General features: G+C 48.3%; 1 protein-coding gene across 1 annotated transcript in view; it reads left to right on the forward strand.

Annotated features, from left to right (window-relative positions):
• The first annotated feature begins 2,544 nt into the window (after positions 1-2,544).
• Positions 2,545-26,205, forward strand: part of LOC139263174 (sushi domain-containing protein 6-like) — a 51,988-nt gene continuing 28,327 nt past the window's right edge. Inside the window, exons 1-2 of the mRNA XM_070878847.1 lie at positions 2,545-2,762; positions 11,497-11,640. Coding sequence (XP_070734948.1) covers positions 11,541-11,640 — 100 coding nt within the window. The 5' untranslated portion in view covers positions 2,545-2,762; positions 11,497-11,540. The remainder of the gene's footprint in view (positions 2,763-11,496; positions 11,641-26,205) is intronic.

Below are 26,205 nucleotides of genomic sequence, written 5' to 3' on the forward strand. Positions count from 1 at the left end.
GCAGATAATCAAACAGGGGATGCTCAGATTCCAAGGGGGTTCCCTACAAACCCGCTTGTCACGCCTCCTGTTGGCCTATAGATCGCGACCACACTCGCTCACAGGGGTTCCACCCGCAGAGCTACTAATGAAAAGGGCACTCAAAACCCGGCTATCCCTTATACACCCCACCATGAAAGAAATTGTCGAGAGCAAGCGCCAGTCACAATATGACTACCATGACAGGAATGCGAGGGCGCGATGTATTGATGTAAATGATCCTGTTTTTGTCCTCAACTACGCTGCAGGGCCCAAATGGCTCGCAGGCACTGTGGTTGCCAAAGAGGGAAATAGGATTCTGGTTGTTAAACTTACCAATGGACAAATCTGCCGCAAACATGTGGATCAAACAAAAAGGAGGTTCAGCAACCCCATAGAAGAAGCAGAGGAAGAACACGATATAGAGTTCACTCCACCACAGGTGACCGAACACCGGAACCAAAGGGAGGAGAGCCCAGTCACTGTGGGCAGTCCGGACAGGCCTGAGGCACTGCAATCAGCAGACACTCAGGCCAGCGCCCAACAACCGGAGCCCCAACTCAGGCGCAATACAAGGGAGCGTAAACCACCAGAGACACTCAACCTGTGATCCCAATAAGACTTTGGGGGGGGAGGTGATGTCATGTATTCAACCAGCATTGTAACCCATGTATAAACTGACCTAAGTTGTACACCGTGAGAACACTGACCACTAGGTGGGAGACACTCCTAACCTGGACCTTCAGGTATAAAAGGGGAAGCTCCACCCACCTTCATCACTTGAGTGCTAAGGAATAAAGGACAGGTCACAGACTGACCTTCTCTCAAGCATGGGCCTCTTGTGCATTTATACTGTGTAGTAAGGACGTATCAATCCCGACTTGGACGTAAATTCCTTCGTCGTCACTGGGTAAAAGTCCTGGAACTCCCCATCTATGGCCATCTTTGGAGCTTGGAAGATTGGTTTGAATGAGTTGTTTGGGGGATGCTGACATGGCTAGCATTAATTGTCCATCCCTAGTCATCCTGAGAAGGTAATGGTTTGCCTTCTCCTTGAACCATTGTCGTCCTTGTGGTGATAGAGCCTTCACTGTTAATAGGGAATTCCAGAGTACTGATCCAGCAGCAATGAAGGAACAGGGATACATATGTCTATGTTAGGATGGTGTGTGACTTGGATGAGAACTTAGAGGTGCCAGTGTTCCCATGATGTTGCTGTTCTTCTTGGCATTGGAGGTCGTGGGGAAAAGGGTCATTGACAAAATAATTCTGTGACCTGCATTTTTCTTATTTGAAATAACCTTCCAGTTCCTGATTGCTATTCAGCAACCCCGCTGGGAAGTGACAGTGCAGAGGGACATTGGGCGAGGAAGGGAATGACACTCAGCAGTCATGGTGCTGCAGTTGAATAGCCTACCAATATGTACTTGGACTAGCTATTGTAGGACAAGAAAATTGAAATAAAAATGAAGGGAACAATACATTACAATTAAAAAGATTATAAACCTATTGAAGTAAAGAGTTCTGTTCAATGCATTTTGAAACAGTGCTTGTCTAAGCTAGAAGACAGTCACTCCCTCTGCCCCCCCTCAGAATGGCAGGGTCCAAAAACAGCTTCTAAAGTGAGGTGTAAAAATCTCATAAAGATTCAATGGCTATTGTAATGTAGTAATGGAAACGCAGCAGCCAATTTTTGCACAGCAAGGTCCCACAAACAGCAATGAGATAATGACCAGATAATGTGTTTTAAGTGATATTGATTGAGGGATAAATATTGGCCATGACACTGGGGAGAAATCCCCTGCTCCTTTTCAAAATAGTGCCATGGGATCTTTTATGAAGTTTATCATCCCCCATCATCATAGGCAGTCCCTCGAAACAAGGATGACTTGCTTCCATGCCAAAAAGGGATGAGTTCACAGGTGTTTCAATGAAGGACCTAATATTCCAGGTCCCGAATTACATGTTGAAGGGTGGAAGATGCCTGTGTGTGGATTTTTTTTAATGTGTGGTGGCTGTTGCACACCAGCCACCACACGGGCTTGACAGAGCTAGGTCTTGGTCCACTGGCAAGGATTACCCAAGACGACTGGAGACCAGCTCTGCTGCACGGACCTCCTAGTGCGTGCACATATCGCAGTGTGGGCTGGCCCGTTAACGTCTCATTTGAAAGACGACATCTTCGACAGTGCAGCACTCCCTCAGATGGTTTTAATCGATATAATGGGGCATTATATAGATTAAAACTATCAACTGGCCTGCTGATTAGGAATGGCATAAACATCTCAGGCACCGTATTTTACAGTGAAATATGTTTCGCTCTTAAATGAAGAGACGATTAAAGACCAGTTAGTGGTAAGCTCGCTGCTGCAAACTGCCTGACTAGTAAGAAAGCTCTGTGCCGGCGACAGGAAATGTGTTCGTAATAAATAAAGGAAAACGAAGGTTTTGCCCCTTTAAGGCTGCAAACCCAAAACATGACCGATTTGACCCTGGGTTCTTATTGGTGGAAGCTATGACGACTGCAGTTGCTGAGAGATGTTTGGAGGAGGAAGTGAGCAGTGAAGGTGTGATCGGATACACGGCCCCTGCTCGGTTGCACTGGCGGTCGGATACATTTTGGAATCCTGATACACGACCTTTTCCTCGGATACATTTCGCAATCGGAATACTCCCGTGTGTCTGGCATGGATACAATGAGAATGTCGGTCTGATCTGCTAGTCGGGCGATCGGTTCACTAGGGGTAAGTTTTAACGACGGCTGTTCTTTGTCACTTTCAGCTGGGCCTGGCCTCTCTGCGGGGCTAGATCAGTTTCAACTGGTCAGTTTCAGTTGGGCCTGGCCTCTCTGTGGGGCCAGATCAGTTTCAACTGGTCAGTTTCAGCTGGGCCTGGCCTCTCTGTGGGGCTAGATCAGTTTCAGATGGTCAGTTTCAGCTTGGTTGCAGCGGCCGGGTCTGATTGCTGGTGCCTCCGGGTCGCTGTTACAGTGCAGTATTAGTTAAATATTAGCCAAGTGTGTCCGCGCACAATGTCCTGGGGAGCCTGTCAGTGTCGTTGCTGCAACCGAACCCTCTGTTTAAGATAAAAATAAATTAAAACTGCATTATTTTCTAAACTGACAATTTTTCGACATGCACAACATATGTGCTTTACATATATTTTTAAATGGCGATTAGGTCTGCTCATTCTCCAAAATTGTATTCGAATAGGGGAAATCTTTGCCACTAGACCAGTAATCTGGAAAAGACCAAACCTTTTGTGTGAGTGTGTGTGTGTGTTTAAAAGGTTGTCTCATAATTTCAGGCTGGCCGAGAGGCTCCAGTTACTCCGGAGTTTAGGAACCTCTAACTGCTCGGTTGCACTCATTCGGCCTTTCCGTCTGCATCCCGGAACCCATCCCTGGAACTAGTGACCCTTGTGTTATATAATTACTCATTTTTATCTCGGAATCCCATCGACATTATTTCATCTGGCCGCTTTCTTTTCGTTTGAATGAAGTTTCCCATTTTTGTTCACACGCACACACGGACAGAGTGTAATCTGTGAATAAGAGCACGCCAAGGCCTCCGCTGTTGGTGCGAGGAGAGACAGCGAGATCTCCCACCACAAACCCGGGAGCTAGCGCGGGGTTGACAGCGGGGCCCAGTGAATGTGAAATGCTTTGGTGTGTGTGTCGCCGCTGACGATGGGAAAGATTTAGCTTTGGCAAACTGCCCCCACTTGTGCCATTAATTTTGCGACCGAGAAAACTTTTGCCAAAGTTTTAAACAGGGCTGTCAGGGAAAGGCCAAGAGCGAGTGGGAGAGAGAGAGAGATCAGTACAATATAAACACCCCGCCACAACACAAGCCTAGAAGTCCCTACCGGCGGTACTAGTGTACCAGCTCTCAAGGTGCGTTGGTTGACCCATTTAAACCAATTGTTCTGTTAAAGTAGTGCCACATGAACACATTCAAGATCCGCCCACGAATATCATCAACAGCCATTTTCAGGTATAGAGCTGAGTTTATTCCTAAGATTCAGAATTGTTAAACTAGGCCAATTTTTTTTAAGCAAAGTGAGTGAGCCTCACTGCTGTTGAGTGGGACTTGTCTGCAGTTAGTCAGATAGGGAATAGCAGGGTGTCGGAAAGAAAGATTGGCATTTCTGTAACACTTCTCACAACTTCAGGATGTTCCAAAGCACTTCACAGCCAATGAAGTACTTTTGAAGTGTAGACACTGTTGTAATGTAGGAAATACGGCAGCCAGTTTGTGCACAGCAATGTAATAATGACCGGATAATCTGTTTTAGATGTCGATTGAGGGATAAATATTGCGCAGAACATCGGGGATAACTCCGCTGCTCTTCAAAATAGCACCATGGGATCTTTCACATCTAGCCGAGAGGGTAAATGGGGCCTCGGTTTAACGTCTGATCTGAAAGATGGCACCTCCGGCAGTGTAGCAACCCCTCAGTATGGCACTGGAGTGTCGGCCTAGATTTTTGTGCTCAAGTCTCTGGCGTGCGACTTGAACCCACAGCCTTCTGACTCAGAGATAAGAGTGCTACCCACTGAGCCACAGCTGATACGGTGCTGCATGCTGCACCAGGAGTGTCGGCCTGGATTATGTGCTCGACTCACTGGAGTGGGACATGAACCCATGACATTCTACCCTCTGAGCTACAGATGGAGCCTCTCAATAGGTCAGTGGGCATCTGGGGAGAGCAGATGAGTAGATCTTTCAGGCCTAGCTTTACCAGAACTCCTAGAGTAAGAAGAAAGAAAGACTTGCATTTTATATAGTGCCTTTCATGACCACCGGACATCTCAAAACACTTTACAGCCAATGAAGTGCTTTTGGAGTGTAGTCACTGTTATAATGAAGGTCAAAAGATGGAGAGACCAGAGTGGGAGTGGCAAGTGATGGGGAGCTTGGGGTCGTGCTTGCTGACAGAACAGAGCTGATTGGTAAAGTTGTCATCTAATCTGCGTTTGGTATCTCCAATGCAGAGGATATCGTGCTATGAGCAGTGAATACAGTATCTAGGTTGGAGGAAGTGCTGTCTGGAATGAGGAAGAATGACTTGGGAGGAGGGGGAGGGGGGGGGGGGGGGAAATTGGGACTTTTAAAAAAAAAAAAGCAATGGAGTTTACGGGTCTTTAAAATTTTGAAAGGATGGGACAGGGTAGATAGAAACAGACTGTTTACAGTGGCTGAGGGGGCTGGAATGAAGGGACATGGATATAAGATTAAATACATGTGATTTAGGACAGAGAGCAAGAGAAACCCTTTGAATACAGGGTTGTGCGGCTGTGAAATACACCCTCAGTTTTAGTGAGTGAAGCAGAGACCTTGTCAAAATTTAAGAGCAGGTTAGCTGGGTGGTTGAAGGAAAAGGTGAATAAAGGGATATGGAAGGCACCTGAGCTTTCCAGCAGGAGTCGCTGGCAGGAGCAGGGACCCTAGTTGTCTTTCCCCTCCCCTTCCCAGCCCAGGGAGACTGAAACCATTTTCATGCCCATTTCACCAGAGCTCTGGATGATATCAGTAATAGTAACCCACCCCTCGCATGGTTGACCTCGCCCAAATCAGCACGAGGCAGTGATTAAACCTACAGACCTTTCGAACAGTGTGAATCAATTCTACACCATGGGATTTAAATCTGCTGAGCTGGCAATGTGCATGGTTGTTTCTCAGTTCCTTCTTTTGGCATTCTGTGAAACCCTGGGATCTTTCCAATGATGTCCTTTTGCCACGCATCACAGTAAAGTCGAAGGGCATCTTGAGAAAATTCTTTTGTTGGCATGTCGGTGTAATTGCATTTGGATGTTCCCATTTTAATATCAAACATGCCTCTAGCTCCCTCTACACTGTTCCATCAAACACACTCCCAGGGCAGGTACAGCATGGGTTAGATACAGAGTAATACTTCCTTAACATTGTCCCATCAAACACTCCCAGGACAGGTACAGCATTCTACACTGTCCCATCAAACACACTCCCAGGGCAGGTACAGCGTGGGTTAGATACAGAGTAACACTTCCTCTACACTGATCCATCAGACACACCCAGGGCAGGTACAGCGTGGATGAGATACAGAGTAACACTTCCTCTACACTGATCCATCAGACACACCCAGGGCAGGTACAGCGTGGGTTAGATACAGAGTAATACTTCCTCTACACTATTCCATCAGACACACCCAGGACAGGTACAGCGTTCTACACTGTCCCATCAAACACACTCCCAGGGCAGGTACAATGTGGGTTAGATACAGAGTAGCATTCCTTTCTGTCCTTGTATCCTTTCTGATGCTGACAATTTGTCACCAATTTATGCTGAATTAGGACTGTTGTGTCTAGGGACCAGCACCATTAGTAACTGGGTTCACACACTCAGACTTGTTTCATGTATGACCTTACCAGCTATGATGGATAGGAGGTTTTCCAGTCTGGGTTGGATTGGAATCAGGGTCCCAGAGGTGGGGGATAGTATTTGATCCACTGCACCTCTGGTCCTCCTTGACGTTTCTGTTCTGGTTTTGTACTATGAGAATCTCACTGAGGAACCCAGCTCAATAAAATCCAGTCTGTGTATGTTCAGGCCACATTTAATCCCCTGTATTGGAGTTAATCCTAAACTCTTGTCAGTGAATATTTGAATGACAGTGATTGGTATATTTAGAGGAAGAAGTTGGGCTATTCATTCTACTGTATAATTAAAACTTTCCCAGTTGAACTAGAATTGGTTGCATCGTGGGAACCTTCCGAGATTGAGAAAGCAGAACAGACTGTGTTTCACTTCAAGTGGTTACTCATGGTTTGTGTAGGCTGCAGTTATGCCCACTTTATATATGCCTGTAATTGTCTTAATCACCATCTCTCTCTCTGTTCTCCTTTCCCAGTTCCTGTGTGTTGCAACCTTATTTTTTGTATCTGTGAATTCCTTCTTGAATTCTTGTTGGGAAGCAGATGGGTCCCAGTGGAGAAGAGGCTGTTTCCTGGACACCATGTTTGAAGCTTTCATGCCTGTTGGTTGACACTCTAACAGACACAGCCACTAGATCAGTCAAAGTAAGAAAGGAAGGACTTTATACGGCACCTTTCACAACCTCCGGACGCCCCAAAGCGCTTTACAGCCAATGAAGTACTTTTTGAGGTGTAGTCGCTGTTGTAACATAGGAAACGCAACAGCCAACTAGCGCCCAGCAAGATCCCACAAACATAGATAATCTGTTTCAGTAATGTTGGTCGGGATAAATATTGGCCAGGACAGCTTGAAGAACTCCCCTGCTCCTCTTCAAATAGTGCTGTGTGATCTTTAGTCCACCTGAGATGGCAGGCGGGGCCTCGGTTTGACATTTCATCCGAAAGATGGCACTCTCAGTGCTGCACTGGAGTGTCGGCCGAGATTTTGTCTTCCTGTCTCTGGAGCGGGACTTGAACTCCCAACCTTCTGACTCGGGTGAGAGGGTGCTACCAGCTGAGCCAAGGTTGACAATTTAAAATAAGGAACTGGAGGTTTTCACAACAAGTGACTGTGGTAATGAGCCAGGAGAGCAAGAGGTTATCCAGGTTCTGTCACCTGCTCTGTCTTGAGCTACTTGTCTAATATACAACAGCTCAGCCGCCCTTGGTCAGGGAGAGGGAAATCCAGACCATTTTCCTGCTACTTTTAACCATTTTGTGGCCACTGTTCAAAGTGCTCCTGTGTGGGCATTGAGCCCAGTTTCGATCTGCTCTGTTAGCTACGCGCAATCATGACACAAGATCTGCTGCCATGTGTCCTGTTCACGTAAGTGTCAGAAGGTTGTGGGTTCAAGTCCCGGTCAAGGGACTAGAGCACAAAATCGAGGCTGGCACTCGCAGTGGAGTGCTGCCTTGTCCGAGGTGCCATTTTTCAGATGAAATGTTAAAACGAGGACCCATGTGCTGTCTCAGGTGGACATAAAAGATCCCGCGGCACTATTTGAAGAAACGCAGGGGAGTTCTTGGCCAATATTTATCCCTCAAACAACATCATCACCAAAAACAGATGATCTGGTTATAATCGCATTGCTGTTTGTGGGGGCTTGCTATGTGCCAATTAGCTGCCATGTTTCCTACATTACAGCAGTGATTACACTTCAAAAAATACTGTAATTGGTTGTAAAGCGCTTGCGTCCTGAAGTCGTGAAAGGCACTATATAAATTCAAGGCTTTTAAATACACCTTCAACTGTGGCTATCATAGCGCTGTTGGGATCTCTTTAGAAATATGTAGTATTGAGATGGGGTGGAGACAGTTTGTCAGATTTCTGTATAAATGAAGAAGACATAAAGTGATATGAATAATATGTGCGTGTCTTCCAGCTGAGGCTGACTGGCTAGAAATTTTCTTTCTTCCTCCCAGTGGTGCTGTAGCCAACTCAGCTGAGATTAGCTAGCTCAGAATGCACCAGTGATCAAACCTGGCATCTTCCTGCTCTGTGTGGCTCACTGGCAGGTGCATCTACCTACCATTCTGGTTACTTTTGGTTGTAAGTGCGGGGAAACTCGTGGATTTCATCGTCTCTTAAGATCGAGACCCGAGCAGCTGCCTCTGCTACCTCCACCTCTTCCTCTTCCCACTCGGCTCCTAATCTCTGTCTTCCAACTACCCAATCCCTGAGCATCGTTGCCTTGCCTGTTGCAAACTCGTCTCTTCCACGAGACCTAGCTCCTGATCCCTAGAGCCTCTTCCACTTCTGCTCACTCAACTCCTTGTGCCTCTCCCCTGGCTTGATGTTTATTTCCCTGAGTAAACTGCCTTGGGACATCTTGCAAGTTAAGGACACCATATACATACATGTTGTTGATGTTGTACAGTCAGTTTCTGGAAAGGAAAGACCTATGGATTAAGGTGGAGCCTGGCTAGGGTTGCCAACCCTGTAAGGACACATTTCTGGAGGTTTCATCACATGACCTGCAGCCTCCAATCATCCTATCCCTACGTTCCGCCTTTGATCACCTGACATTTCCATCCTTGCTGCGTCCCACCTTCCCAGCCAATTGGAAAGTGAGTAGACTCTGAGGTGTATAAAATTATGAGGAGCCTAGATAGAGTGGATAAGAAGGACCTGTTTCCCTTAGTAGAAGGGTCAACAGCCAGGGCGCATAGATTTAAAGTAATTGGTAGGAGGTTAGAGTTGATGAGAGGGAAAATTTCTTCACCGAGAGGGTGGTGGGGGTCTGGAACTCACTGCCTGAATAGGTGGCAGAGGCAGAAACCCTCACCACATTTTTAAAAGTACCTGGATATGCACTTGAAGTGCTGTAACCTCCAGGGCTACAGACTAAGAGCTGGAAAGTGGAACTGGCTGGGTAGCTCTTTGTCGGCCGGCGCAGACACGATGGGCCGAAATGGCCTCCTTCCATGCTGTAAATTTCTATGATTCTATTCTTGGCTGTCTGGTTGGATGATTCTTGACTGTCAGTCAAACAGCCTATTATTTTCCCAATCTCCAAGTGTTCAAATAACACACTTTTTTTTTAATGCCGCTATGATTTTACTCCTGAGTTGTTTGTAGAGATTAATCTTTAATTCCTGGAGACTCCACACAATCCTGACGGGTTGGCAGCCGTAAGCATGGAGCCAGCAAACATGGGAACTGATTTCATGATGAACAGTTAAACTTTCAGCAATGTATTCCCAATTGTTCTTGTGATTTCTTGCAATCCAGGAAGTGTGTCCAACATTGACCTCCTGTTGCTCTGTTGTGTCGAATGTAAAAGCTTTGATCTGTGACAATCAGGATGTCCTGTCTGGTCCCCTGATAAATCCCATTGTAACAGTTGTTTTCTCATGATGTTGTGTGTGAGATAACTCAAAGGGTAAACTGGGCAGCAATGAATTCACAGGTGGTGCCACCAACATGGTGTAGGAGATACCTGGGAGTGTAGGCTGGAATCAAATAGAGGGGGTCAGATGGGTTATACATATAGATAGGTGGGAGTGAGTCTCTTTCCCTTCTGCAACATCACCCACTCTCATCACACTGCTGGCACACTTCTTGCAGGTGATGTATATGGAGTCCTCCTTTCCAGACTCCTAGCCTCCACGTTCATTTTTATCCCATTACCACCCCCTTTTTGGCTTGCACTATCATATCTTTTGTTATTTCATCACTCCTGCCTATCACAGACCTTCCCTTTTGTTCTTCTGCCACCGCCCCCCCCTACCCTGACAGGGATCAGAAGCAGGAACTGTAGTTGACCGGATGGCACCGCCGACATTGCATCTCTCCCTCAGCACTGCACTGCAGTGTCAGCCTAGATTTATGTGGTCAAAGAGGTAGAATTTTAAGTAGGATCTTAAAGCAAGAGAGAGGTAGAGAGGCAAAGAGGTTTAGGGAGGGAATTCCAGAGCTTGGGGCCTCGGCAGCTGAAGGCAGGGCCGCCAATGGCGGGACGAAGGAAGTGGGGGATGGACAAGAGGCGAGTCAGAGGAAAGCAATGCTGGAGGAGGTTACCGTGATAGGGAGGGATGAGGCCTTGGAGGGATTTGAATGCAAGGATGAGAATTTTAAGCCGGAGGCATGGCTGGACAGGGAGCCATGTAGGTCAATGAGCACTGGGATGATGGGTGAATCGGACTTGATGCAAATCAGAAAACGGGCAGCAAAGTTTTAGATGAGCTCAAGTTTCTGGAGGGTGGAACATGTGAGGCTGGCCAGGAGAGTATTTGAATAGTCAAATCTAGAGGTAAAAAATGGCATAGATGAGGGTTTTCACAAATGTTCCCATCTTGGCTCAATATCCAATCCTTTATAACTTTTATCTGTTTCTCCTCCTCCTATCTGAAGTTCCTCGGGATTTTTATTTTACATTGAAGCTGCTGTATAAATGCAACTTGTTGCTTTTATAGCAATTCAGCTGCATGAATATGTTTAAATACGCACTCTGCTGAAGAGTTTGGTCCAGGACTCTTGTACGGAGTGATTGTTGAAACGGGAACAGTTCTATCACTTGTGTTCAACCATGATTCAAGGGTAGCACGCTCAGCACGGAGTCAGAAGGTCGTGGGTTCAAATCCCACTCCAGAGACTTGGGCACGTAATGTAGGCTGACACGCCACTGAAGTACTGAATAAGTGCTGCATTGTTGGAAGTGCCATCTTTCAGATGAGATGTTAAATTGAGACCCCGTCTGCCCCCTCGGGTAGATGTAAAATATGCCACGGTGCTATTTCAAAGAAGAGCAGACATGTGCTGGCCAATAATTATCACTCGACCCACATCATTAAAACAGATTATCAGGTCGTTACCACATTGTTGTATGTAGGAGTTTGCTGCGCGCAAATTGGCTGTCTCGTTTCCTTGCATTGCAATGGTGGCTACACTTCAAAAGTACTTCCTTGGCTGTAAAATGCTTTGGGATGTCCTATGGTCGTGAAAGACGATATCTAAATGCAAGTTCTTTTGCTGCATTTACTGGTGTAATAAACTTTTCTGTTTTTCCCCCTTCCTGCCACAGGTTTGAAACTTTCGGAGAACGGCCTTAGTCTCTTAGGCTGAAAAATGTGCAATGGGATGGTTGAACAGAACAGCCACGGGCAACACCGAGTAACGCTGCTGCTGGTGCTGCTCGCTTGCATCTTTAAAGGAATAGCGTCAACTGGTAGGTCTTCACATCCCATCGTATCTCGGGGTCAGGGTCGGGAGATCCATCCAGTGATAGTTTCCTGAGCCTCCTGTCACTGGTGTCTCGTTGGAACAAAAACAACAACTTGCATTTATGCAGCGCCGTTAATGCAGTAAAATGTCCCAAGGTGTTTCACAGGAGCGTGATCGGACAACATTTTGCACCGAGCCACAAAAGGAGATATTAGGACAGGTGACCAAAAGCTTGGGGAAAGAGGGAGATTTTAAGAGAGGTTTTAAAGGAAGAGAGAGAGGTGGAGAGATTTAGGGTGGAAATTTCAGAACTTGGAGCCTGGGCAGCTGAAAGCATGTCCAGCAATGATGGAGCGAAGGAAATTGAAGGTACACAATGAGGCCATAATTGGAGGAGTGCAGAGATCTCGGAGGGTTGTAGGGCTGGAGGAGGTTACAGAGATGGGGAGGGGGGCGAGGCCATGAGGGGGATTGGAAGGATGAGAATTTCTAACATTGAGGCATTGCTGGACTGAGTGCCAATGTAGGTCAGCGAGCGGTGATGGGTCAAAGGGACTCATTATAGATAGGATACGGATAGCAGAGCTTTGGAAGAATGTTTGAATGTCGTAAATGCACCCTGTGCTGAAATGTTTCAGTCCCAAGAACACTTAAAACAATAACCCCCATGATTTCAAATTAGAGGTTAGTTATGGTAGACATAGAGATGTTTCAAATTGTGGGGGAGTCTAAAACTGGGGCCCATAAATAAAAGATAGTCATCAATAAATGCAATAAGGAATTCAGGAGAAACTTCTTTACTCAGAGTGGTTAGAATGTGGAACTCGCTGTCGCATGAAGTGATTGAGGCAAATAGCATAGATGCATTTAAGAGGAATCTAGACAAGTACATGAGGGAGAACAGAATAGAAAGATATGGTGATAGGGTGAGATGAAGTCAGGTGGGGCGGAGGCTCTCGTGAAGCTTAAATGGGCCAGTTGGCCGATTTGGAATTCTGTGGTTGCCTGTTAACCAAACTGGGATGGCTGAAGTTAGCCAGCTGCTTAGTCTTCCACTGTACTCCTCCTGTTACTCAGGAGGAAGCAATTGGTAGGAAGTGTCAGGCCCCCCGATGGCCAATTTGGTCCTGAGGTGAGGTGGGCTGAATCGGGGTGTCCACCAGGAGATGTGACCTGCATGCCAGCTGACATTACAAAGGAAGGGGAAAGTAAGTATTTGGAAGAAGTACGCCTATTAACTGGGGAGTCTCATTCACTTAAAGGTGATCCTCCAGCTAGCAGTGAACCTTTAGACAGCGCTAAAACGTCCAAAACCTTAAGGTGGGCTAACTCAGAAAAGCAGCAAAAGCTGACACGCAGCATTAAGAGAACCCCGACATCCCAGCGCTTTAGAATGGCCATGGTTATCGGGCATTGATCTGTGACAACACGCAGTTAGAAGGTGGCTTGACCCATCCACCTCCACGGAGGTGTGTGGGGTGGCTTGACCCATCCACCTCCATGGCACGAACCTGGTATTGCAGTACTTCCAGGAACGGTGCAGTGGCTCTAGGCCTTTTGGCTAAGAGCATTGGCGCAGAGTGATCCTTGGCATGTGCAAGGTGACCTCTGGCGTTTGTGATTTGACAAAGAATTGGAACGATTGGCTACGAATTTATTTAAAAAAAAACAAAACACGCAGTTAGAAGCGGTTTTGTAGCTTAAGCAGATCCAGGATTGCTACATCTTGCTTTGGAAGAATACAAGGTGCCATCCAGCCCCCTATTTTCCCCTTCTCTCTTTCCACTCAGCGCTGATTTATCTGAGTCCAGCTCAATTAGCTACATAATTGAGGTGGGAATTCTTGTCCGTATGATATTCGTTACGCTGATCCTTTGTTAAAATGAGGGGTGGAGTTTATTTTAACATATTGGCTGCCATTACCACATCTGGGTTTCAGGCTGAGTATGTGAGGAGGCCGTTCACACAGGAATGGTTGCATTGTTTAGAATGCACCCGAGCCTGTCCCTCAACAGAAGGGCTAGACGGGCCATTCCGTAGGCACGCTATGGTGGATTGCACTGTGGGAGTCTAGAATGTCTGACTCTGCTGGGAGGTTGGCGTGTGCAGGCCCTTGTTGCAGCTTGTTTGCTCTGCTTGCGACACACGAAGGTCTCAGTCAGCCCAGTCTTCATTTACATAAGCGTTTCAACACCGGCCAATTCTGGCAGTCCCTCGGTTTGTTTTTGGGCCCCAGGCTGTTCCTCATTCCTGGTCTTTGTAAAATGATCTGCAGCCTTGCAGGATGCTGGCAAATGGGGTGGGGGTGGGGAAGGGGGATAGCATCTCCTTGCTCCCCATCTCCCCTGTGCCAAACTACACGAGTGATGTCAATACTGAGGTCTGAGCTGCCCGATGCAGACTGCCCCAGATACCATAATTTACTTCCGAGAACGGGCCAGATTGCCGTTGCTAGGAGACACGCTGCACGTTGAACTCTGTTTATTACAGCAAGCATCTTATATTGCAGTCTGTCCTCACGCAAGCATCCCATTAGGCCGCCTGACTCCTGTGCCGCAATACTGCCTCGGCGTCGAGCACATTAACACTTTCCGAGCCCAGCGGGTTTGGTTGAAAACCCAGCCTGTCGCCAACTCTGGTGGGATGTATTCCTGGAGTTCCATCACACGACCCGCCCCCACACTCCCGCACGATACAGGCTCCACTTTTGCGTTTGAGGAGTCTGCGCGGGAGGACGGGGGCGGGTGGTGGTGCGCATGCGTACGAGTCGGAGGCGGAGTTCAGAGCGCGCAGGCGCAGAAAAACACTGAAAAAAAACTGGTGCAAACAATCACTCTGAACTGGAAAATGAAAAGACTCCTCAATACCTGATTGGATGATGCTTGACTGTTGGTCAAATAGACTTTTCCCTCCTATCGCCAATATTTCTATAACCAATAGACACATTTGCTTTTGTAATGCCCCTGTGATTTTCTCCTGGATTGTTCACAGCAGTGGGTTGGAGATTAACCTTCAATTCCTGGAGACTCCCGGCCAATTCCGGAGAGCTGGCGATCAGTGTTCTCCCTAATTTTTTGGGGGGTAGCCCATTCAAAGTTTCGTGCAGGTGCGGAATTTCACATTGGAAAAGCTGGTCCCGGGCTGCGTGGGACCGGCAGGCAGCGGCGTGGGTGGCTGGGTGGCTTAGTAGGGAACGTTGGAAACCCCAATACAGCGATCTTTCCTTGCCATACCCACTCCTGAGAGCTTTGTTGGCTTCTGTTTGAGAAGAATTTAGTCTTGACCGGTCTGGTGGCTTTTAGTTGGTGCTGTGTCAGTTAACTCCTTTAGAACACTGCTTGGTAAATTGTTTGGTGTAAAGGGGAATATAGGCCAAGCTGAGCAAATACTCCATGGACCATTCAGTGCCCAGGGAGTGGTGGGGGAGCAAAGAGAGAATTTGCATTTCTACTGCTACTTTCAGAACCTCTGGACATCCCAAAGTACTTTACAACCAATGAAATACTTTTGAAGTGTAGTCACTGTTGTAATGTAGGGAAACGTGACAGCCAGTTTGCACACAGCAAGCTCCCACAATCAACAATGAGATAATGAGCAGATAATCTTATTTACTGATGTTGGTTGAGGAATGAATATTGGCCAGCACTCCCTTGCTCTTCTTCAAAATAGTGCCGTGGGATCTTTTATATCCACGGGGCATTGGTTTGATGTCTCACCCGAAATATGGCATTTCCGACAGTGCAGCGCTCACTCAGTACTGCACTAGGAGTGTCGGCCTAGATTATGTGCTTAATTCTCTGCAGTGGGACTTAAACTTGCTATTTGGCCACAATCGTTTACAACAACAACAACTTTTATTTATATAACTCCTTTTAACGTAGTGAAATATCCCAAGGTGCTTCACAGTAGTATTATGAGACAAAAGGTTTGACACTGAGCCACATAAGGAGAAATTAGGACAGGTGCTTGGTCAAGGAGGTAGGTTTAAGGAGTGTCTTGAAGGAGGAAAGAGAGGTAGAGGGGCGGAGAGGTTTAGGCAGGGAATTCTAGAGCTTGGGACCTAGGCAACAGAAGGCACGGCCACCAATGGTTGAGCGATTACAAGAGGGCAGAATTAGAACAGCGCAGACATCTCAGGGTGGGGGGGAAGGGGGAAAGTCTAGAGATAACAAAGGCTTGGATGAGGGCACCAGCAGCGGATGAGCTGAGGCAAGGACGGAGACGGACGATGTTACGGAGGTGGAAATAGGCGGTCTTAGTTATGCTGCGGATATGTGGTCGAAAGCTAATTTCAGGGTCAAATATGGCACCAAGGTTGTGAAAAATCTGGTTCAGCCTCAGACAGGAGTTGGGAAGAGGGTGGAGTCAATGGCTAGGGAACGGAGTTTGTGATGGGGACCGAAAACAATTGCTTTGGTCTTCCCAATATTCAATTGGAGAAAATTTCTGCTCATCCAGAACTGGATGTCGGACAAGCAGTCAAACAATTTAGAGACTGTGGAGTGGTTGAGAGAAGTGGTGGTGAGATAGAGCTGGGTGTCATCAGCGTACATGTGGAAACTGACGCTATGTTTTCGGATGATGTCGCCAAAGGGCAACATGTAGATGAGAAATAGGAGGAGGCCAAGGATAGATCCTTGGGGGACACCAGAAGCGGGGGCAGAAAGAGAAGCTGTTGCAGGTGATTCTCTGGCTGCACTTGGATAGATAAGAATGGAACCAAGCGAGTGCAGTCCCACCCAGCTGGACGACGGTGGAGAGGCGTTGGAGAAGGATGGAGTGGTCAACCGTGTCAAAGGCTGCAGACAAGTCAAGAAGGACAAGGAGGGATAGTTTGCCTTTGTCATCTGAACCAGAGGCAAAGTGCTGCCAACTGAGTCACATCTGACATTCTGGGTTGAAGTAAGTGTGTTGTACAATCTATATTGGGCAAACATAACCCCTTATGGTAAGTGCAGATGTTTCCGTAGATCGGATTGGAGACTTTCAAACATGGTGATGGGTTTCCACTGACCAAGTAAATAAATAGAGTTCTCCTATTGGCTGCGCTGAGTGACCCCATGTTCCATAGGTTTAACGCCCCCGCAGTGCATCAGCTAGCACAAGCATTTGCCATTCAGTTCCACATAATCCATTTGTTTGGTGAGCTGTGCTCTGGGTTGAACTCTGACCCTGGACAAGCCCTGCCGTTGTCAAATATTGCCTTTGTTTTACGAGTTGTTGGACCTGTTTTTGTTTTGGAATAGATTATCTCTCTGAAATTTACTAAATGGAGACTGGCAAATCAGGTTCTGGTGAAGCCACAGAACCAGAAAATACCATTAAAATTAGAAAGTTGAGAATGATAAAGGATGTTTGAGAATGATAGACTTGTTAAAGAAGATACTAAGAAGATAAAGTGTTGGAAGCTGATAAATGGGATTAAAGACATATCAGTGTCAGCCATGGCTCAGTGGGTAGCACCCATGCCTCTGAGTCAGAAAATTGTGGGTTCAAGTCCCACTCCAGAGACTTGAGCACAAAAATCTAGGCTGAGGCTCCAGTGCAGTGCTGAGGGAGCGCTGCGCTGTCAGAGGTGTGCCGTCTTTCGGATAAGACGTTAAACCAAGCTTTCTCAGGTGGATGTTTAAGATCCCATGGCATTATTTTGAAGAAGAGCAGGGGAGTTATCCCTGGTGTCCTGGCCAATATTTATCCCTCAATCAACATCAGCTAAAACAGATTATCTGGTTCTTATCACATTTTTTTTTTGTGGGAGCTTGCTGTGCGCAAATTGGCTGCCGCGTTTCTTACATTACAACAGTGACTACACTTCAAAATGTACCTCATTGGCTGCACAGCTCCTTGGGATGTCTGGTGGTCGTGAAAGACGCTATATAAATGCAAGTCCTTTTTGATGACCCTCAATGAAGAGATTGCAGGATATGGAGCGATAGACTTCTTGGGCCTAATGGCCTTTTTATGTTAATGTTCTCATCTTGCATACAGTGATGTTTCGTTGCAAACATAGAATCACACAGCACAGAAAGAGGCCATCCAGCCCATCGTGCCTGTGCTGGCTCTTTGAAAGAGCTGCCCAATTAGTTCCACTTCCCCGTTAATCCTCATTCCTTTGCAAATTTTTCCTTTTTCAAGTGTGTATATGTGTATATATATATATTGAACCTGCATCCAGCACTCTTTTACAGGCAGTGTATTTGAGGGGGGGAGGGAGGTGGCAGTAGCAATGGTTATGGACTTGTAACTAATTAACAGACTGTAGTTGTGTTTACCAGTGCTCGCATACCCATCATTCTTTAGTACACTGGAGCACAAGATTCCCCCTCCCAAGCATTAACAAACCAATAATCTACATATAACATAGTTCCTTACCGATCATAGTACTTCCACCTCCGGAACATTGTTCGTCTCTGACCTTGCCTCAGCTCCTCTGCTACTGAAACCCTTATCCATACTTTTGTTACCTCTAGACTCAACTATTCCAATACTCTCCTGAACTCCTCCAAAACTCGGCTGCCTGTGTCTTAACTCACACCAAGTCCCTTTCACCCATCACCCCTGTGCTTGCTGACCTACAATGTTTCCTGGTCTGGCAACGCCTCGATTTTAAAATTCCCATCCTTGTTTTCAAATCCCTCCATGGCCTCGCCCCTCCCTATCTCTGTAATCTCCTCCAGCCCCACAACCCTCTGAGAACTCCGCACTTGTCCAATTCTGGCCTCTTGCACACTCCCCAATTTCCTTTGCCTCACTGTTGGCGGCCGTGCCTTCAGCTCTCTCGGGCCTAAGCTCTGGAAATCCTTTCCCCGCCTCTCTCCTCCTTCAAACCTGCCTCTATAACCAAGGTTTTGGTCATCTGTCCTAATATCTCTTTATGTGGCTTTGTGACAAATGTCTGTCCGCTGATGATCCTGTGAAACACCTTGGGATGTTTTACTACATTAAAGCTGTTGCATAAATGCAGGTTGTTGAAAGAGAAAAGAAGCTTATTAAAACGTTCAGTAACAAAATGGGGTGTGTCTGGGGGGTTGGGGGAGGGGAAGGGAGGGTGTTGGAATCTGATTGTGTAATGTTTGGGGCTCTGAAAACCTACAACAGATGTCTGCAATGTTTTTCTGAAGTTGTGGGGTTGGGTTGTGAGAGACAGGAAGCCATGCCCCTTGACTAAATCAGCAACATGTTGCGGTTGATAGATGTTGACATCCAGCTGAGTCCTGTAGACATCTGTTGGTCTGGGTGAGGATGTGGTGGTGGTACAGATATCACGAACAGCTAGTGCACAGGTACGAAACTAATTGAAAAGGCTAATGGAACGTTGCAGCACCTTCACCACAGGCACTGCAGCAGTTCAAGAAGGTGACGCACCACCACCTTCTCCGGGGCGACTGGAGATGGCCAATAAATGCCAGACCTGCTAGTGACGCCCACATCCCGAGAATGAATTCAACAAAAATCGTTACCATAATGGAAAAAAATCAGAGTCTTTTCAGGTATCACTTCTTGCAAGGCCTCATTTGCTAGAAAGACTTGGATTTCTATTGCGCCTTTCATGACCAGTGGACGTCCCAAAGCCCATTACAGCCAATAAAGTACTTTTGGAGTATAGTCACTGCTGTAATGTAGGAAACACGGCAGTCAAATAGCACACAGTAAACTCCCACAAACAGCAATGTGATAATGACTAGATAATCTGTTTGTTTTTGTTAGGTTGATTGAGGGATAAATATTGGTCAGGACACCGGGAAGAACTCCTCTGCTCTTCTTCAAAGTAGTGCCCTGGGATCTTTTATGTCCACTTGAGAGAGCAGGCAGGGCCTCAGTTTAGCCTCTCATCCAAAAGACAACACTTCCGATTTTTGTGCTCAAGTTTCTGGAGTGGGATTTTTGAACGCACAACCTTCTGACTTGGAGGTGAGAGTGCTACCCACTGTGCCACTGGCTGACAGGTTTTAACCCACCACAAACCATGGTTGGGTCCTTTCAGGTATGGAGCAGCTGATCTTTTCCCAGCATTTGTCAGCGATGACAGAACAATTAGATCTAAAGTTAAGCACAGAAAAAGCCTATTCGGCACAGCCGGTCCATGCCTCCTCCCACCTGACTTCACCTAACCCTGTCAGCATATCCTCCTATTCCTGTTTTTGAGCGATTGGAGAGCGGGCGGAGAAGTGGAGCTGATCTTATTGAATGGCAGAGCAGGCTCGAGGGGCCAAATGGCCTACTCCTGTTCCTATTTCTTATGTTCTTTCTCCCTCATGTGTTTATCGAGCTTCCCATTAACTGCATCTGTGCTATTCACCTCAACTGCTCCCTGTGGTAGCGAGTTCCACATTCTAACCACTCTCTGGGTAAAGAAGTTTCTCCTGAATTCTCTATTGGATTTATTGGTGACTATCTTATATTTATGACCCCTAGTTTTGGAATCCCCACAAGTGGAAACATCTTCCCAATGTCTACCCTATCGAACCCCTTCATCATTTTAAAGCCCTCTATTAGGTTACCGCTCAGCCTCCACTGTTCGAGAGAAAAGAGACCCAGTCTGTTTCCTGATAATTGTAACCTCTCAGTTCTGGTATCATCCTTGTAAATCCTTTTTGCACTTTTTCCATTGCCTCTATATCCTTTTTGTAATATGGATACCAGAACTGCGCCATGCACTTGAGTGATTTTCCTCACTCCACCATCGGGGGCCATACCTTTAGCTGCCTAGGCCCTAACTCTGGAATTCCCTCCCTAAACCACGTACATGGCGTCGGAGGAAATGTATTAGCATGGATAGAGAATTGGCTGGCGAACAGAAAGCAGAGTGTCGGGATAAATGGGTCCTTTTCCGGTTGGACATCAGTGGTTAGTGGTGTGCCACAGGGATCAGTGCTGGGACCACAACTGTTTACAATATACATAGATGACCTGGAAGAGGGGACAGAGTGTAGTGCAACAAAATTTGCAGATGACACTAAGATTAGTGGGAAAGCGGGTTGTGTAGAGGACTCAGAGAGGCTGCAAGGAGATTTGGATAGGTTAAGCGAATGGGCTACGGTTTGGCAGATGGAATACAATGTCGGAAAGTGTGAGGTCATCCACCTTGGGGGAAAAAAACAGTAAAAGGGAACATTATTTGAATGGGGAGAAATTACAACCTGCTGTGGTGCAGAGGGACCTGGGGGTCCTTGTGCATGAATCCCAAAAGGTTAGTTTGCAGGTAATCAGGAAGGCAAATGGAATGTTGGCCTTCATTGCGAGAGGGATGGAGTACAAAAGCAGGGAGGTGTTGCTGCAACTGTATAAGGTATTGGTAAGGCCGCACCTGGAGTACTGCGTGCAGTTTTGGTCACCTTACTTAAGGAAGGATATACTAGCTTTGGAAGGGGTACAGAGACGATTCACTAGGCTGATTCGAGAAATGAGGGGGTTACCTTATGATGATAGATTGAGTAGACTGGGTCTTTACTCGTTGGAGTTCAGAAGGATGAGGGGTGATCTTATAGAAACATTTAAAATCATGAAAGGGATAGACAAGATAGAGGCAGAGAGGTTGTTTCCATTGGTGGGGGAGACTAGAACTAGGGGGCACAGCCTCAAAATTCGGAGGAGCCAATTTAAAACCGAGTTGAGAAAGAATTTCTTCTCCCAGAGGGTTGTGAATCTGTGGAATTCTCTGCCCAAGGAAGCAGTTGAGGCTAGCTCATTGAATGTTTTCAAGTCAAAGATAGATAGATTTTTAACCAATAAGGGAATTAAGGGTTACGGGGAGAGGGCGGGTAAGTGGAGCTGAGTCCACGGCCAGATCAGCCATGATCTTATTGAATGACGGGGCAGGCTCGAGGGGCTAGATGGCCTACTCCTGTCCTAATTCTTATGTTCTTATGTTCTCTCCACCTTGCTCTCCTTCTTAAACCTACCTCTTTGCCAAGCTTTGGGTCATCTGATCTAATATCTCCTTATGTGCTGTCAAATTTGTGTCTACTAACGCTTCTGTGAAGTGACCTGGTACGTTTTACTACTGTAAAGATGCTATATAAGTGCAACTTGTTGTTGTCCAACCAACGTCCTATATAAGTGTAACATAACTTGCCTGCTTTTTAACTCTCTGTTTTTGCTGCGGGTCAATTTTGTTCATCAAATTCAGCAATAAAGTAACTTCTGTAAAAATGCATCTGGTATCGGGTTATCCCTGGCAGAAGCTGAAACCATCAGTTGGAACTTGTTTGCACACCAGCTGATACCGATACCTGGGCTGAAACCCGAGAGCTGTTAAACCAGTTTGCTCAGAAGCTCTGTGGTTAAGCCTAGGCTCTTTGTTGAGTTCATTTCAATTACTTTACACTCGCAAAAGCCTTCTTTGTTCCGATTTGCTTCCCTTTTCTCCCCAAATGAGATGAATTATTGGCTACAGTCCCACATGTCCCACCCGAGTGGCCAGTTTTTGTTGCACAAGCCTTGACGATGAGCGTCAGCGAGCTAATCGACTGTGGTAGCCTCACGGCCACACTTTGCCTTCCCCACGCATGGCAAGTGCACTTGCGGGCAGAGGTCACAGGGATCACTGGACAACAAATGTGAGGAAGTGAATATATTCTCTTCCCCACTCCTCCCCCCCCCCAATCTCTACATCAAGGATGCAGTCTGATTGATTGTCGGAGAGTCTTGGGGCTGGAGGGGGTTAAAGAGATCGAGCGCACAAAGCCCAGCACCCTCTCTGTGGTAACTGAGTTAGCTGGGGTTGGGTTCCGAATCGCTGCCTTTTTCCTTTTGCAGTTGAGATGAGCTGTGTGTTCCTGTTGTTACTGGGCATTCTGTCCTGTGCAATGGGGAATTGAGTGGGATGTGATGCCATATGTCAGACCTTGAGTGTGGAGTGAAATAAGTTCACACTGATTTTAAAATCCGTTTCCAATCAGGACTGAACATGTTCCAAAGCATTATACAATTTTTGATGTGGCTCTGTGTCTGTGTCTGTGTGTCCCTCGTGTGCGCGCGTCTATCTCTCTCCGCCACCTCCCCTCCCCCCCCCTCCCCCCCCTCTCTCGCTCCCCTCCCCCCCTCTCTCGCTCCCCTCCCCCCCCTCTCTCGCTCCCCTCCCCCCCCTCTCTCGCTCCCCTCCCCCCCTCTCTCGCTCCCCTCCCCCCTCTCTCGCTCCCCTCCCCCCCTCTCTCGCTCCCCTCCCCCCCTATCTCGCTCCCCTCCCCCCCTATCTCGCTCCCCTCCCCCCCTATCTCGCTCCCCTCCCCCCCTCTCTCGCTCCCCTCCCCCCCTCTCTCGCTCCCCTCCCCCCCCCTCTCGCTCCCCTCCCCCCTCTCTCGCTCCCCTCCCCCCTCTCTCGCTCCCCTCCCCCCCTCTCTCGTTCCCCTCCCCCCCCTCTCTCGTTCCCCTCCCCCCCCTCTCTCGCTCCCCTCCCCCCCCTCTCGCTCCCCTCCCCCCCTCTCTCGCTCCCCTCCCCCCCTCTCTCGCTCCCCTCCCCCCCCTCTCTCGCTCCCCTCCCCCCCCTCTCGCTCCCCTCCCCCCTCTCTCGCTCCCCTCCCCCCCCTCTCGCTCCCCTCCCCCCCCCCTCTCGCTCCCCTCCCCCCCCTCTCTCGCTCCCCTCCCCCCCCTCTCTCGCTCCCCTCCCCCCCTCTCTCGCTCCACTCCCCCCCCCTCTCTCGCTCCACTCCCCCCCCTCTCTCGCTCCACTCCCCCCCCTCTCTCGCTCCACTCCCCCCCCCTCTCTCGCTCCACTCCCCCCCCTCTCTCGCTCCCCTCCCCCCCCCCTCTCTCGCTCCCCTCCCCCCCCTCTCTCGCTCCCCTCCCCCCCTCTCTCGCTCCCCTCCCCCCCCCCTCTCTCGCTCCCCTCCCCCCCTCTCTCGCTCCCCTCCCCTCTCTCGCTCCCCTCCCCCCTCTCTCGCTCCCCTCCCCCTCTCTCGCTCCCCTCCCTCCCCCCTCTCTCGCTCCCCTCCCCTCCCCCCCTCTCTCGCTCCCCTTCCCCCCCCCCCTCGGCCTCCTGTTCCACTGTTGCCCCGATTGTGGCTGAACCATGCCCCAGCCAGTGACAGGACACTGCTGAAGTGTCGAACACGCTCTCCAGAATGAGGTACTGCAGAACTCTGTAGCAGCCCAGTCCTGAACTTTACAGGAAGTTGGAAATAAAAGGGAAGTCAGCGGGACTTTATTTACACAGGCTGCCATAGAATTGTGCAACCAGTTACCAGGAAATTATGCTGAAGCAGACGTGATGAGTGGGTTCAAGAAGGAACTGTGTGTGTTGCTGGAGGGAGAGGGAAATGAAGAACCCGGTGAGAAGCCAGGGAGGTGGGCGATGTGCCAGAAATAAGGCGAGCTGACTTCCACAATGGCTCAGCTGCTGAAGTGGTGTCTGCTGTATAACTGATACCAGGCTCGACCCTGCTGGTCTCTGCTAGGTCAGCCGACCTCAGTCAGGACTCCAACTGGGGCATTGCTGGGCTGGGAAAGAGGAAATGGGGATGACAAAGCCCATCAGTGTCGACACCAGATTGCCATCTAATGGCTTGAAAGAGCATGGGTGTCGGGCCAAGTGTGGGAAATGGTCTTGGCGCCTGTACTGAATGCAACTGTGAGTATGCTCACCGGTTGGTAGAGCTGTTGAAAGGGGCTGCTCCTCGATTTTTGGCTGCACTTCAGTCCCACACTCCTGATCTTTGGGCATCCTGTGCGGAGAGGAGCGGGCAGATCGGAGGGCCTCCTCGTAGGACTGCTCCTGGGCCTGGCCAAGATGGCCATTAACGGGTCTAGGCAGTGGGCGGTCGAGGGGATTGTTCCGCCTGACTGACTGCTTGCCTCTCTTCCGCGGTTACGTTCGCGCCAGGGTGTCCTGGAGATGGAGCACGCAGTGCCCACAGGTACGCTTGCGGCCTTCCACAAGAGATGGGCACCGGAGGGACTGGAGTGCATCATCGACCCTGGTAACCAAATTCTAATTTGATTCGTTTAATTTTCAGAAGTTTAATTTGTTAATTTGTCGGTTCACTTGATTTAAAGTTTTACAAACATAGTTGTAGAGTTGTTGAGTTGTGAGTGTCTTAGCCAGCCACGTGATGTTCACAAGACTCAATAAAACCCCAGCCAGTTGGGTTCGGGGGATCCACGATGAGGCAGGTGGTTGTGAGCCAGGTGGATGAACTGGTAATGTGTAGTGTGATTGATAAACCTTTGCTAATAAACCAACTAGTTCTTAATAGCAATGTGTTACAATAAATTCTTAAGCAAAGAACCCATGAAACAAATACAGTACAGCACCTCCTGTGGTCAGAAAGCTCGCTAGTGAAGGAGCAGAACCTTGCCCCAGTGCGAGTTAGCACCTTCAGGAGACGGGGGAGCGGGGAGGGTGAAACACGAGCGAGTGAGTGGTTTGCGACTTTTGCTATATTCCTGTTCAGCTTTTCCTATTGTCGTTCTTAAACACTGCCCCCTTCTTAAACACTGCCCCCCCCCCTCCCCAAATAAAATGAGAAGGGGTGTGTTTTTTTTTTAGCTTAACCCACCCAGCAGGTGGGGTCGAACACCACCCAAGGTGAGGGACTGGGCTGAGATGTTAAACCGAGTCCCGGTCTGCCTTTGCGGGTGGACATAAATGATCCCGTGGCACTATTTCAATGAAGAGCAGGGGGGGTTTTCCCCGATGTCCTGGCCAATATTTATCCCTCAAATCAATATCACTGAAAACAGATGATCTGGTGATTCATCATCATCATAGGCAGTCCCTCAGGATCGAGGAAGACTTGCTTCCTCTCTTAAAAATGAGTCCTTAGGTGGCTGTACAGTCCAATATGAGAACCACAGACTCTGTCATAGGTGGGGCAGATAGTCGTTGAGGGAAGGGGTGGGTGGAACTGGTTTGCCGCACACTTTCTGCTGCCTGCGCTTGATTTCTGCATGTTCTCGGCGATGAAACTCTAGGTGCTCAGCGCCCTCCTGGATGCACTTCCTCCACTTAGGGCAGTCTTTGGCCAGGGACTCCCAGGTGTCAGTGGTGATGTCGCACTTTATCAGGGAGGCTTTGAGGGTGTCCTTGAAACGTTTCCTCTGCTCACCTTTGGCTTGTTTGCCGTGAAGGAGTTCCGAGTAGAGCACTTGCTTTGGGAGTCTTGTGTTTGGCATGCGAACAATGTGGCCTGCCCAGCGGAGCTGATCAAGTGTGGTCAGTGCTTCAATGCTGAGGATGTTGGCCTGGACGAGGACACTGTGCGCAAATTGGCTGCCGCGGTTCCTACATTACAACAGTGACTACACTTCAAAAAGTATTTCATTGGCTGTAAAGCGCTTTGGGACTTCCTGAGGCTCTATATAAAATTGAAGTTTTTTTTTCTGTGAGGGGGTGGGGGAGGAAGAAGAAGAAGAAGGGGGGGGGTGCAGGGTGGAGTGGGGGAGGGAGTGCGTGGAGTGGTGGGTGGGGTGGGGAGAGGGGGGGTGGGGGGAGTGGGGTGGGGTGGGGGTGTGCGGAGAGAGGAGAGTGGGGGGGGTCGGATGGCTGGTTTCCCTTAGCTGGGCTGTAGCTTTGAAAGCCCTGGTGTATGTGTATATTATCTGCATCACTAAGAACCAGCCCGGACATAGC

The sequence above is a fragment of the Pristiophorus japonicus genome, chromosome 4, assembly GCF_044704955.1.
Source record: "Pristiophorus japonicus isolate sPriJap1 chromosome 4, sPriJap1.hap1, whole genome shotgun sequence".
In the NCBI taxonomy this organism is placed as follows: domain Eukaryota; kingdom Metazoa; phylum Chordata; class Chondrichthyes; family Pristiophoridae; genus Pristiophorus; species Pristiophorus japonicus.